The sequence below is a fragment of the Copadichromis virginalis genome, linkage group LG22, assembly GCF_057382275.1.
Source record: "Copadichromis virginalis isolate Kocher_CV1m ecotype Utaka linkage group LG22, C_Virginalis_male_GT1.1, whole genome shotgun sequence".
In the NCBI taxonomy this organism is placed as follows: Eukaryota; Metazoa; Chordata; class Actinopteri; order Cichliformes; family Cichlidae; genus Copadichromis; species Copadichromis virginalis.
In genome coordinates this window covers 11,875,505-11,890,680 of record NC_140638.1, presented here as the reverse complement: position 1 = coordinate 11,890,680, position 15,176 = coordinate 11,875,505, and the positions used below count along the sequence as shown (strand labels likewise).

Sequence of the window (15,176 nt, the reverse complement as noted above, 5' to 3'; positions counted from 1 at the left end):
TTGCCAGTAAAAGTCTACAGCTGATTACTTACACCGAGATGTCTTTTTTTTGTAAGTTTTATAAAATGTTATGATTTAATTTTCCATATATGCACTAATTTGCATGAATATTGACTATAAGTGTATGAAATAAAGACCTATATGTGTATTTGAATTTACTTTTTCCAAGCGTAAACAAAAACATGTCAGAAAAATTGACGTTGGCGTGACATTTGCAACATATTTTTTTACCTCATGACTCAATTGTGACTTTCAAAAGGCGATTCATAATTAATCTATTTTTTTTAAACTACATTCTATTAAAATGCAAAATATGTTAACCTGTTGATATGCCTAACTGCTGATCATTGTCATCTTGGTGGCTGTCTATGTTCCCCCCTCTGCTAACCCCACAGCTGCATGTGACACTATCCACTCTGCCATAGCTCGGCTACAGACTCAGCACCCGAGTGCCTTTATTGTGATCTCGGGTGACTTCAACCATGTATCACTGGACAATACACTACCAACATTCAAACAATATGTGGACTGTCCCACCAGGGGAGAGAAAACTTTAGACTTACTGTATGCTAACGTCAAGGATGCATACAGCTCCTCCTCCCTCCCCCCACTTGGTAGGTCAGATCATAACCTGATTCACCTCACCCCCCGCTATGTGCCAATTGTGAGGAGGGAACCTGTGACCACCAGGACTGTTAGGAGGTGGTCAGAGGAGGCAATAGCGGAACTACAGGGCTGTTTCGAGGTGACCGACTGGGAAACACTCTGTGAGCCTCACGCCGAGGACATCAATGGGCTTACTGAGTGTATCACAGGCTACATAACTTTCTGCACCGACTCCATTGTTCCAGCTCAGACTGTTCATTGTTACCCAAATAACAAGCCGTGGGTGACTAAGGACATCAAAGCCCTCCTCAACAACAAGAAGAGGGCTTTCAGAGGGGGCAACAAAGAGGAGGTGAGGAAGATCCAGGTGTTACTAAAGGACAAGATCAGAGAGGCTAAGGACAATTACAGGAGGAAGCTGGAGTGGAAACTCCAGCAGAACAGCATGAGAGAGGTGTGGAGGGGCATGAAGACCATCACTGGATTCAGGCCAACCAACAGCAGGGGAGCTGAGGGAGGTGAGAATAGAGCCGACGAGTTGAATCTGTTTTTCAATAGATTCGACACCACAGTGTCTGCTCCCACCCCCACAACCTCACCTGCAGTCAGCCTGGAATCCAGAGCCACACCACTGTGCCAGCCTCTCTCTTCACATGTTGCCTCCTGTGAGATTCCTGACACCCCTCCCCCACCCATCACCTTCACTCAATACCAGGTTGAGATGCAAATGAGGAGACTTCACTCAGGCAAGTCTGCTGGACCAGACGGAGTGAGTCCCCTTGTCCTCAAGACCTGTGCCCCCCAGCTGTGTGGAGTCTTTCATAAACTGTTTATGCTGAGTCTGAGTCTGCAGAGGGTCCCGGTGATGTGGAAGACATCATGCCTCGTCCCTGTACCAAAGACGCCTCGTCCCAGTGGCCCCCAGGATTACAGGCCCGTGGCACTGACCTCCCACATCATGAAGACCCTGGAAAGGCTCATCCTGGACCAGCTACGACCCATAGTAAGACCACATCTGGATCCCCTTCAGTTCGCTTATCAGCCTCGTCTCGGAACAGAGGACGCCATCATCTACCTGCTCAATCGTGTCTACACCCATCTGGACCAGCCGGCGAGCACTGTGAGGGTCATGTTTTTTGACTTTTCCAGTGCTTTCAACACCATCAGGCCGACCCTCCTGGGTGATAAGTTAGCAGCGATGCAGGTGGATGCTTCTCTGGTGTCCTGGATTGTTGATTACCTGACAGGAAGACCACAATATGTACGTCTCCCACAGTGTGTGTCTGACAAGGTGATTAGCAACACAGGGGCACCACAGGGGACTGTCCTCTCCCCCTTCCTCTTCACCCTCTACACCACAGACTTCAGCCACTGCACAGAGACCTGCCATCTTCAGAAGTTTTCTGATGACTCTGCGGTGGTTGGATGCATCAGCAGGGATGATGAGACAGAGTACCGGGCTGTGGTCGACTCCTTTGTCACGTGGTGTGAGCAGAATCATCTGCAGCTCAACGTGGCAAAGACCAAGGAACTGATCGTGGACTTCAGGAAGACCAGGAAACACTTGACCCCTGTTTCAATCCAGGGGGTCAGTGTTGACATTGTGGAGGACTATAAATACCTTGGAGTACACATTGACAATAAACTGGACTGGGCTAAAAACACCACAGCACTTTACAGGAAGGGCCAGAGTCGTCTCTATTTTTTGAGGCGACTGAGGTCCTTCAACATCTGCCAGAAAATGCTGAGGATTTTCTATGAGTCTGTTGTGGCCAGTGCGATCCTCTATGCTGTTGCATGCTGGGGGAGCAGGCTGAGGGTCGCAGATGCCAACAGACTTAATAAACTGATCCGTAAGGCCAGCAATGTTGTGGGGATGGAGCTGGACTCCCTCAAGGTGGTGTCGGAGAGGCGGATGCTGTCCAAGATAAAGACAATGTTGGATAACACCTCCCACCCACTCCATGACATGTTGGTCAGTCACAGGAGCACGGTCAGTGAGAGACTGAGATTACCGAAAAGCACCACTGAACGACACAGGAAATCATTCCTGCCTGTGGCCATCTCCCTGTACAACGCATCCACTTAACACACTGTTTGCTGCTACAACTACACATGTTTCTTTTCCAACTATTTATTTATGAGTGACTTATGTATGTATGTATGTATATATATATGTATATATTGTACTATTCTTAGTTAGCGTATTGTCTGTCTTGTCTTAATGTTGGTTTAAAATGGAGCACTGTAACAAAAAATAATTTCCCCCAGGGATCAATAAAGTATTCTGATTCTGATTCTGATATTCATATCCCAACTAAATGTTCTTTCTTTTGGAAAACTCAGCACACTGATTTTCATTCTAATGTAAAGTAAGTTTCAAAATAAAAGCAGTAAATATTTTACAACTTAAAACTGAAAAAATGAGTTTTTTCCCTTATATTAGAGTTGTATCAGAAAGACGTATAGAGAAAAACATGAAGTGACATTTTTTGCCTTCAACTGTGGTTTAAATCAGTCCCTCCCTTTTATTTTCATTTCAGACATAAAAAGTGTGTTTTCCACAATCAAATCCATAAAAACAAGGACAATGTGACAAGAAGGAAAATCCATTACAGCACAGATTCATTTATCCGCCAAGCAACTACAGACAAAGGACATTTGGTCATAATCTGACATTTAAAATATACAAATAAAATAACTCCGCTTCCGCTCCATAAGTACAAACAAAGACATTTTGGGTTACGTTAGGCACCTTTTCATTCACACATTCTTCCACACATGTATATGAAACAATTATTTAAACCTCAAAGAAACAATTAAAGAGAATTTATAAGTGAAAATATATATCTTTTAAAAAAGGTTTTGCTTTTTTAGGCCATTATTTTACACAATTACAAGTTTTCTAAAGGTAGAACTGATTTCAATCAGCATGAATTCACAGCAAACTTTATGATAGTAAAAGAAAAAACTGTTGCATCTATAGTGGTTCAAAAGTAATTTTCACTTTCACACACTCAAACATTAGTTTTTTTTCTGTCCCAAAACAATTAGGTTTACAAAATACTTAACAATCAGCTTTTTGTAAACTATGTACCCCGTCTGTAAAACAATCTTCAGTATTTCCTGCTTATATTTCTCTGCCCGAATTTTGTAGCTGTGTAGTTACTTGGCAAATAAAATTAAAGGGTTACAAACACGTGATTTAAACCCCCTTTGAAAAATGTAAAGGACAGAAGGATTAAATCAGAGAAAAATATTTTTTGATGGCGTAATCACAAAATGTGTGCGTGCAGATTCTTCTTTCTCCATTTTCGTGATATCCTAGAATGAGTCTGTTTATCTTCCTGAGAAAGATGATGGATTAAAAAAAATAAAAAAAACCCTCTTCCGGTTTTCTTTTTTCCCTTAAGTGTTTAAATCTGAGACAAAACAGATAAGTTATTTATGTTTAGTTTGCACCATAGTTCATGTCTGACTTTGCTCTACCTACGTCCTCGTGTGCTCTTAACGACCACCATACAGGTGGATCTTGGTGAACGAGACAGTCTCGAAATAGTCTTTCTGGCCCTTCTCGTAGATGACAAAGATGTACTTGCGGTCTTCTACAGAGCCGCTGTCCAGTGATGTCATACTGGAGTAGCCGCTCGGACCCGCCCATATCTGGACAGCTTTGTTCTCCCAAGACATGCCGTTTGTCAGCGACCATTTCAGGGTTAGATTCACTCCTGAAGGAGATAAAGCATCACTTATTTATCCACTCAACTTAATCAGGATCATTTCAACCTGGGTTTTTTCTCATCAGTGAGACTCTGTGTTTTGTGCTGATTAAGCAGTTTCCACCTGTACTGCAAAGATTCAGGGAAACAAGGTCAATCTATCTGATTACAGCATTGCATCATGGTATCATTTTCTGCCAGAAAGTTTGCCTCAAACTGGCGTGCATGGATCACTGCGTAGCATCAGATTTCTGTGTTTACTTTCAGTTCAAATTGAAACCGAAATAAGGTGAAAGTCACTTTTTTATGAAGCTTTACTGAGCTTGTACTTTAGCTCATATGTGAATACAGTTCATAAAAAAGTGGAAAGTTGCCATGATTTATAGAGCTACACTAAAAACAAACCAGATAAGTTAGGGGAGCTGAAATAAACTTAATTATCATTGGATTCCATAAGAATATAAAGTAGTTATTGTGCCGTAAAGGAAAACACTAAAAGTGGCCAAAGTAACCAAATATTAAATTAAATTTATTAGTGAATACTAAATTTACTCAGGAACTAACTGGGTGGACATTTTTGGGGTAACAGGACATGAATATTTAATAATTATAACTAATGCAACTGATATGAGCCAAGAGTAGAAACGGGAGCAGAGATCACCATGTTTCATATTAGCATTTCTCACTAGAATGGCATACAGAATACATAAAGAGTAACATTCTTAATACACAAAACTAACTTTTTGCTAGTCTTACACAGAGATGAAAAAGCTTAGTGCTCGTGTTTCTTACTCTTTTGCTCATTGGAGGGGTTGGTGAAGTAGATCACGCCCTCTTTTTGCAGAGCTCCGGCTGCCACTACAGGATCCACCAGTGCCTCGTCAAAAATCAGGCCTTCTAAGGGCAGGGTCAACCCTCCATCATAGCTGTGCACCACAATGCGGCACCGGCAGTGGTAGTTGTTCTGGTTCCGGACGTTGATGGCGATGGTCCCGTCAGTCAACTCAATTGGCTGCAGAAGAACAGACGGAGAAAAGAGTGTATCAAAGGTGAAAGATTATAATTACAATTGTAATAGGGATGCCTTCATATAACTGCACTGAATAAAATAAATGGGAGAATCTACACTGAAGTTAAAGACAAAAACAACAACTTTCTGTCCACTAGAGGGCAGAACCACACTTCACAACAGTGCACTATGAGCATTCACGCTTCCTCATAATGTCACTAAATAAACTAATGCTAACTCCCCTTTAACTTAATAACCACCAAACTTTATTTTTGCTGCTACAAGTGTGACTTTTCCCCAAGAACCACTTGATAATTTTCTGTAATGCAAGCAAAACAAAGTCATTTTAAAACTCCACATAAACATTTCCAAAGACAAGAGAGAAGTGGCTGTTTAACGTAGGTCTATCAGAAGATTCAAATCATTAGTTACACTCAAGAACAAGAAGACCAAATTATACTTTTCCATAAAAACAACTAATAGAGCCTCCACAGGTTTGGAATATATTGGTTGAAGAAATTAAACCAAGATTAACTGATACCAGAATGATGGGAAGATACAGAATGGAGAAAGAAAGGAACTGTTCATGATCCAAAGCAAACCACATCATGTGTCAAACATGATGGAAACAATATTATGACATGGAAATTTACGGCTGCCAATGAAACAGAGTCACCAGTGTTTATTGATGATGTGACTGCTGACAGAAGCAAACTGCAAACCACACTCAAGAATTTCACAAGAAACTGGATATTCCTCATAGGCCAAGCGAGTCACCTGATCCAACCAAACACGGCACGCGTTTCAGTTATTAAATAGAAAAGTGAATGTAGAAAAAGCCTCAAATAAGCTGCAAGGAAGGAAACCATCTGCAGTAAAGGACTGACAGAGCATATTAAAGGAGGAAATGCAACATTCGGTGATGTCCTTGACTTCAAGGAGTCGTTATTAAAAGCATTAAAAACAATCCTTATGGTAATTTTTCCTCTCGTGTTTGAGCGTCTGAAATGGGGGACTGTGCATAAAAAGGGCCATCATTTATAAACAGTTAATCGTTTTGTAATCGTGAATTAAGCTGAAAGTCTGCACTTTTAAATCCATCGTAGTAGTGTAGTGAAACTCTGGTATTATTTATCCTGTACCACTTTATTTATAAAGCAAGTAAGTGAAGGAGATCACCTGATGTGCGATGATAAATCCTTCCACAATTCTGGAGCCGAGAAAGCTCTATCATCTCAGAGTTTGCATTATGTCTTTGGAACGAGTAAAAGCATGTGGCCTTCTGACCTGACCTGCTGACCTGTACACAAACATGTGCTAGAGTAGGTATGAAACAGCACTGTGCTAAAGTATGCAGATGACTCTGTTATTGTTAGTCAGTTGCAGGAGGCCAGCCTCATGATTCTGTTAAATGGCACGTTGAGTCCTCTCTTCAGTTAAAAAATGTCAAAAGATGTTAATCACTGATTGGTCTGATTTTAGGAAATGTTCTCACACACAACAGGTCACAGCTATAAAGGGCCAGGTGGTATAACGTCTTGAGTCTGATAAACATCTTGGAACAATTATTGATTCAAAACTGAACTTTGAGGCAAACAAACTGTGAAGCTGTGAGCACAGAAGGCACCAGCAACTGTCCTGCTTGAGGAAACGTTCTTTCTTCCACAAAACCACGATGACTTTATCCCGCTTTCACCAAGTCTGTTTTGTCCTTTTCCTTGGTGGTCTGGATATTTATGTGTAAAAAAACAGAAGCTCACTCAGGCACAATGTTAAATTACAGGCTGACTGGTGAGCCACAGCTGAACCCAGCTTCTCTGTATGTCAGGCAGTTACAGCGGTTGGCTAGTTAACTTTCACTTGATGACTCACAGCCGTTGCATAGCGAGTTTCAATCTCAATCTCTTCAATCTCTAAGGATACAAACAGAGTAATCTAAAGCTGAATGATGTTTGATCACCACTGTTATGTTTATATAAATGATATGCAAATACAGGATATGGAATGTGAAAATGTTTAACATTTGCTGATGTTATGGCTGTTTGTTGGTTTCTTTAATGGTAATTTTAAGTCTGATTATTTTGCTCAGGTATGTAGATTTGAGGATTGGTGTAAATCTTGTTATTTGCTGATTAATGCTGACAAAGGGAAACGCCTTGAATTACACAGGCTCAAAAAACAGGTTTTTCACTTTCTGATCAGTCTGTTTAAGTCAGTAAAAGCTTCAAGCGTCTGAGGACAAGATGACAAGATTTATGGGAAGTATGATTTATGGAAAATATTGATGTCATCAACAAGAAAGCTAGTCAGAGGTTTTTTTTTTTTTAGGAAGTTAAAAAGTTAAAAGTCAACAAAAACATTATTTTTTTGGTGTATGTCAGCTTCAATATCTCCATCTGGGATGGTAACCCGAGTGTGGCAGATAGAAACAAACTGGGCAGCATTGTCAGAACTGCTGTTGGTTGACAACAAACCTCATTAGATAATCTGTATCACACTGGCGTCTTAAAAACGCCGTTCTGTTGTTGCTGTCTGAGAACGTCCTCTTTATTCTGATGCCACTAGGTAGAAAAAAGGTGTGTATGTAGTTATTATTGTATGAATAATTACCAGTATTTTTATTATGGATTGATTATGAATTGATCTGCAGCATGGTGAACCAAAGAAAGTTTTCCGCTAATGTCGACAACAAAGTTAATTTAATTGTGGAAATGACAAAAAAACTCTGTAACTGTTCAAATACTAATGGCTCTAACTGTAATCTCTAACTGACCGACGGCACCAGCAAACATACCTGGCACTCATCAGGGTTGAAGTCCTGCGCTTTTTTCTTGTGGTTGTAGGGGATGCTTTTCAGCGCTGCACCGTTGTACCAGGTTTGTCCGTGGTCGTCGCTCAGGATGCAGAAAACACCGTCGCCCTCCAGTGTCCCATGACCGCAAACCACCAACCTCCCCTTTGCAGGATTGAAGCGCTTCTGTAGTCCAAAAGACACAAACAAAAAACAGTTCAGGGATGCAGCTGTTGGTTATCATCATTTAGTATTTTTTTAATGTTTAAACACGGTTGGTGAGCTGAGAAGTCAGAGAAAACAAAGAGGAGAGGAATTAAACGAGTGAGCTGTGTTCAAATAATTTTTTTTTAATTTTTTTTACAGATACTGTTTTGTGTCATATTACTGATTAAAAAGGTGTAATATCCACAAACATAACAGCTCTTAAAGATTGATATAGACTGTGGAGAGAAACAAGCAGCTGCAGACATTACTGTCTGGATTAAATGCATTCAAAGCTGAAAATAAAGCTATGCATCTGGTTAAATTCAATTGAATAAAGTCCATATTAGAAAGGCAAGTATAAATATAGCTCACACAAAAACAAAGAGGTTCATTTACTGAATATCGGTGCTGTTACACTTGCAGTGCCTTACATTATGCTCTAACTTTTTCTTTTATAAACCAGCTTTAATATTCCTGTGTGTGAGCTGAGCACCTCTATGCAAGCAGAGGTTTGCTTGTCTGGAGCATTCATGTGTGTGTTAACACCAGCGATGATCTCAGAGGAGCAACTGCTGCTGCCCATCAGTCTGGGTTTCCAAACAATTTGAAGTTGACTCAAAAGTGGAAAACATTCAGGACAGCTGCTGATCTTCCCAGGACTGGACGTCCCAGCGAATTCACCCCAAGGTCAGATGGTTAAATGCTGGGAGAAGCTGGATAAAAATCCCTGAGAGCTACATCTCAGACTCAGCAGGCCTCATCTAGCAAATTAAATGTTACAGTTAATGTTCGTTTAGAAAAAGACTGAACAAGCACAGCTTGTTTGGAAGGGTTACAAGGAGAAAGCCTGTCTTCTCTAAAAAGAACATGAAAGCACAGCTTAGGTTTGCAGAGTCGCGCTGACTCCTGGAACAATGTCCTTTGGACAGACGAGGCCAAAGCGGAGCTGTTTGTTCATCGTGCACAGCACCACCTGACAACCAAACACAGCATATCAGCACAAACACCTCATACCAGCTGTCAGGCACGGCGCTGGAGCACCTAGCCACAGGACCTGAGCACCTTACAGTCATTGAGTCATAAAGTCAAACAGTGGTGCTACAAGCTACTGAATCACAGAGTGTACTTAGTTTTTCACATGACTGTAGCTCATAATAATAATAAAAAAATTAAAAAATGAATCTGCATGTTCTAGGGAAGGCAACAACATCATAAGAAGCAGATTTTATTACAGCAGCGTTTATAGTTCACCTCGCACTTAACATAATGTTTCAGTGAAGGTTCAAAACATATCAGCAGGTTACGGCATTAATTGGGATTCTATTATCTATTTTTATTTCATAAAAAGGTAGACCAGTGTATCCTCTGCTTAACGAAATAATACTTCAGCACTTCCAGCTCACTTCACTTCACACAGTTAGGACCCTTTCATCATCGACAGCCTTACTCTGACCTCTCAGAGGCATGCAAGGGGAAAAAGTGACATTTCAACTGAACATTTTTTATACTTCTCATTGTTCTGGAAACCCCATTATAGTTTTAGGGAGCATTCATGGTTACGAATTTATGCTACACGTTCGGGTTTCACACTTAGGATCCCAACTGCTCAGCCACTGAGGTGATTCATAGTATATTTAGACATTTAGTAAAGACACAAACATCCCAACATGTACACTTTATCTTCCACTGATGCCTTTCTTATTTATGTCTGATTTAAGTATTGCTTCCCTGTTTAGGATTAATGAAAGTATTTAAGGAAGTCATGTCAGTGTGAGGTATTTTGATTACAATTACAGGTAACTGAAAAATACTCAAGTACAATCGTTAGACCACAACTAAGACATACTGTGCATCAAATGCAACAACAAGAAGCTCCGTTTGCATCTGATTCTGAGTCCATTTTAATAAACTAACGCTCTGTGAGAGGTTTATATACTTTCAGCTGCTACTACTGACCCCTTTTTGTCTGAAATGAAACAAGAACAAAGCCAGGTGTCGTTTCTCTAATCTGGACAGAATAATAAAAGAGACAGCAATCACGAACCAGTGCAATCCTCAGTAATCCTTTATCTTCTGAGCTCATGACTTCTTTTTTTTTTTCCTTTTTATTAAAGCTGGCCTGTTTTTATGACAGCTGCACATTGCAAAACTCTGATGTCAAACTCAAACCAGTGCTTTTGTACCCGAGTCACATTGGAATGTGTGTGTGTGTGTGTGTGTGTGTGTGTGTGTGTGTGTGTGTGTGTGTGTGTGTGTGTGTGTGTGTGTGTGTGTGTGTGTGTGTCAGTCAGAGTGTCAGAGTGTGACCCCATAAACAACTTCCCTTAACCTGCTGGTCTGGAAAATCCAACAGTTCATCTATATGTAAAAAAGCACTTAGACTAAAACTGACATAGCTACGTTAATCCTACCGTAAAACAATAAGACAAGGTACAACCTCTCCCATACTCCCAGGATGTGGGGGTGAACGCCAGAACACCCTGGAATGTCACAGACCCCCTAGGATGAGACATTCTTTCAATATGCCACCAACTATATACTTCTAAACACTAATGATTACATGCAGTATTCTACCATATGCAAACTTATATCATTAAAGGATTATACTGACTACTAAGTACAATTTTCTATTGACAGATAGGGAGTCAGATTGATAAAGAATGTAGTCTACAAGTAGGATCAATAAAAGGCTCGTGGCTTCTAATGCATGAACACACAATCACTCTTTTTGCTAAGCATCAAAAGAATATTCTTAATGCTAATTTAATGCAAATTAGTTTTTGCACATTACACCTAAACCTCTTCAGAGCATAATTACAGAGGTGGAAAACAGATGCATGGAGCAAGATTTCAGGAACAGGAACCAAATTTACATTATAGCCACAGAGAAATCTGCCTGGAAAATCTCACTTTAACATCTTGAATCGTGACTCTGTGATGGGAATTGCTGAGCACCCAGGAGCTCATGATCACAATAAAAATAAATCCAGCTTAAAGGTTGTTTCACTTACATTTTAGCTCATTTTACAGCTTGAAAAGTTCTCTCACTTCAGTGTCACATGTCTTGTTCTCTCACCTGGAGGCCGAGGCCCGGCCCGGGAGCAAAGTTCTTCACGCCGAGCGTAACCGAGAGGTTTCTGGGCGGGGTCCAGCTGAGGCCGTCATCCCGGCTCTCCACCATCATGATGCTGGCCGGGCTACAGTGGTAGTGGTGGAAGCACACTGAGTAGATCAGAATCACTGAGCCCACTTCCTCATCCACCACAACAGAGCCCAGGTTTATGCCATCCGGTGCCGCCCCGTCATCGATAATAAAGGTGGTCGGGGACCAGGTGGCTCCTAGAGAGATGATAGAGGAAGAGGAGGAGATGAAGCAGAGAAAACGTGACCTGTTTTTTGTGCTTTTGTGATTTTTACTTTTATTTCAAGGCTCAGTCAGCAGAATTTATATCATCAGTCTGTTTGAACACTGCGTAGAACTCGTTGATCCAGTTTCAAGGTATGAAATGTTAAAAAAAAAAAAAATGGTAAATATAAATAAAACCAAACATCTACTCAAAATATCAATTATGGTTGATGCTAACAATGACATACACTCCCAGACATTCATTCAGAAGCGATAAACTCTCCTCATTTGCGCCCATGTGACTGCTGACTGTTTTCTGACACACTGTAAGTTTTGTGTGACTGTCTATCTCTTGCAGTGGTCTTGCCTTTGTCTGTGGAGCGCCGCAAAGCAAAGAATTTCGCTCCAATGTCAGAAGAAGAAGACTTCCTGGCTTCTGCAAACGCCAGCAGGCTTCCTTTGGGGGTGAAGGTGAGCAGCGGGATCCTGTAAGTGTTCACCTGACCCTGGGCTCCGCTCACCCACAGCAGCTGCTCCTCAAACACCAGGGGGTCGATCTGAACAGCGGGGAGAAGGGAAGGTAAAAGAGAGGGAAGAGATATTTGTGAATTATCTGTAGGCAGGAGCATTTTCAGCATGCGTCAGGTGTCATGTAACAGACAAACATGTGATCTGGCTTTGAGTTCAGGAAATGAAAAGAAAATCAGGTGATCTTGCTTTTCCTTTAAGGAAGCGATTTTGTGTCCTTCAGCCACTAGAAACTATTATCAAAGGTCTAAAGTGGCATCCTGGCACCTAAAATAAATAAATAATTCAACCTGATAGGTAATCTGGTACAGAATAGTCTAAATCAGTTCATTTTTCATGTGGTGCAGCCTGACAGTCCTTTCAGCTATGACTATGAAGGCAATTAAAGTCATCACATGGCCCTGTCGTGCACCAACTCCACTGAAGCGAGGAGCTTCCTCCTTCTGTTTTTTTAATATGTCAAGTAAGTTAAATTCAACATTTCAAACATCTCAACTTCTATCACCAAAAACACAAACTGTTTCTGTGCAGTTTGAATATTAATACATCTGTTAGCTAAGGGTAGAGCTGCAGTATTTTCCAGGAGCACAAAAGTGAATATGATTTCACACTGACAGACAGGTCAGGAGAAGATGAGAGATTATTTTGAAGGGTAAAGACTGTAACAGATAAACTGGAAATTTAAAGCTTACATACCACGTCCTAGTGCATGCCAGATTTTAAAATCAGGCAGTGGATCTGTACAGGATGTGCAGCTGAAGTTATCTGATTATCTAATATCTGAAGACTATCCTCTGATAGTTCTAACATGTTATTAAAAGTGTATACTGTGTTGTATGGTTTACAGCTGCATGGTGCACTAATGCAGGTCAACAAAGCCATAAGACAGATAGACAGCAGACATTTACGTGGGAATTATGGTTTTAAGTTTTTTCATAGGATTCGACATAAAGTTCTGGCCATGCAATAATATACTCAGCTGAAATTAGAGTTAATTTTGATAATGCATTAAAATAAATGTCCATATGCATATGACTAAGTGACACATGTTGCTTCTAGAAGGGTTTTGGTAGGAACAATCAATACGAATGTAAGCCTTTCTTTAGTAACACTTACCAAATTCCACCTTTACCCTAGCTTTAAGGTTTAAAAGCAGCAATGATGATTCATGTAACATCAGTACTGTAGAAACTTGTTCTTTCAGGGGTCACAACAGCTCAGCATTTCATATCTGCCTCCATCTCACCCTATCCTTAGCAACTCCCTCTGCATGTCCTGCTTCACATCATTTGTGAACCTGCTCTGTGGGCTCCCTTGTCGACGTCCTGGTTTGGCAGGTCTCTAAACCTGAGCTCTCCCTCTGATGTGCTCATTTCTAATCCTGGTCATTTTGAACAAAAATGTTAACATCTTCAGCTGCACCTCCTGTCGTTTTGTCAGCACATACGTCTTCAAACCATACGTCATAGCAGGTCTAGTAACAGTTTAATTCTTCTCTCCAGAGCATGCCTGCACCTCTCCAGAGTCTCTTCCACATGCTTAGTACTCTCACTACAGATCACAATGTCATCTGTAATCATAGTCCATGGAGACTCCTGCAGACTCCCAATGCATGTGAAGGTTATCCTGTCTAACGCTATGCCCATCAGTCAAAGTTACAACTCACCAATAAGACAAAAAGGCTTTTAAATATGATGGAAACTACCATAGAGAAAATGAAGCAGCAGTATATTTTGAGAAACAGAGTTACTGTCTTTTTTTTTTTTTTGTTAGTGTGACTTTAAAGTGTCACACGAGAGGAAATGGTTCGAAGTGATGTGTCATAACTGGCTAAAAATGGTCTGTTACCAGAGAGAGCAGCAGCCCAAATAACAGTGAAATAACAGAGAATGCAGACTATCTCATGAGGCCACAAGAACAAACTTCTTATGGTGTTTACTTAGCAAGAGAGATGGGCAAGTTTCATTCAAATGTAATATATCTGCTTTAATCCCAGCATTGTTAACGCGTCCCACACAAACTGTTTGTCACACATTTAGTTTGTTAGTTGCAGTTTGTATTCAGCAGCAGGCTGAATCCGCGAAGAGCAATAACCCTAAGAAATGCGGGGCAATAGGCGACAAAGAAACTAAACTACATGCGCAAACACAGAAAACTTCAAGTTCCCCCAACTGCCAAATCCCACTTTAACCCCTGGTTATATCCACTGTTGGGTTGCTTGCCTTTAGATTACTCTCCACCCAGAAAACAACCGCGCTAAACTAGATAAGTGATGGATGATGATTTTACTACAGTCATTGAACGTCTTTGCACTGTTTTATCTCTGAAGCAGGAAATATATAATATTATTTTTCTTTTATATATTCTTATTGTTATATGGTTGCGCGTTATATGACCTGAATGAAAGTAAAGTGCATGTTTGTAGTCCATCTTCTAAAGTTGTAGTTTCAGCACAGACATCCGCTGTCACATTATTGCTCAGAAATTCATGCCGAGCACTTAGCATGCTGTTATGAAGAGACACTAAGCAGATAATTGCGGGCTACTGTACCTGCTGAGGGCTGACGTTAGAAACACAGCAAGACACCACAACAAAGAGCTGTAGCCAAAGAGCAGCGAGCCGGCTTCCTGCTGCCATGTTGGCTCTTTCTCGTAACTTCTTCTTCTTCTTCACTCCGGCAGACACAAAGAAGCGAGTGAGGAAAGAAAGTGTCGAAATAAGTCCGCAAAAACAGAAACAAAAAGAGTAGTAGGGATAAAATTCTCTCCTCTACTTCATATACCGAAAGGCCTTCCCCTGTGAGTCATATGACCCAAGGTGGGAGTCACATGACTAACGTCACTCGTTGCCTACTTCGGATTTAATGGTATTTAACCTGACATGTTTTCTATAGCCCTTTATTAACTATTAGAAATTTATTATTATAATTATTATTATTTTTTTATTTGGACTATTTTGAAAATGTTACT

At 40.7% G+C, this 15,176-nt stretch overlaps 1 protein-coding gene across 1 annotated transcript; it reads right to left on the bottom strand.

The window, feature by feature from the left end:
* Positions 1-3,109: 3,109 nt before the first annotated feature.
* LOC146682800 (sialidase-1-like) lies at positions 3,110-15,008 on the bottom strand. Its single transcript, XM_085446456.1, has 6 exons — positions 14,758-15,008; positions 12,046-12,235; positions 11,409-11,671; positions 8,129-8,311; positions 5,118-5,337; positions 3,110-4,334 (listed from the first exon to the last, which is right to left on the bottom strand). The coding sequence occupies exons 1-6, from the start codon at positions 14,842-14,844 to the stop codon at positions 4,114-4,116; spliced, it is 1,164 nt and encodes a 387-aa protein (XP_085302582.1). The 5' UTR covers positions 14,845-15,008; the 3' UTR covers positions 3,110-4,113.
* Positions 15,009-15,176: the final 168 nt, after the last annotated feature.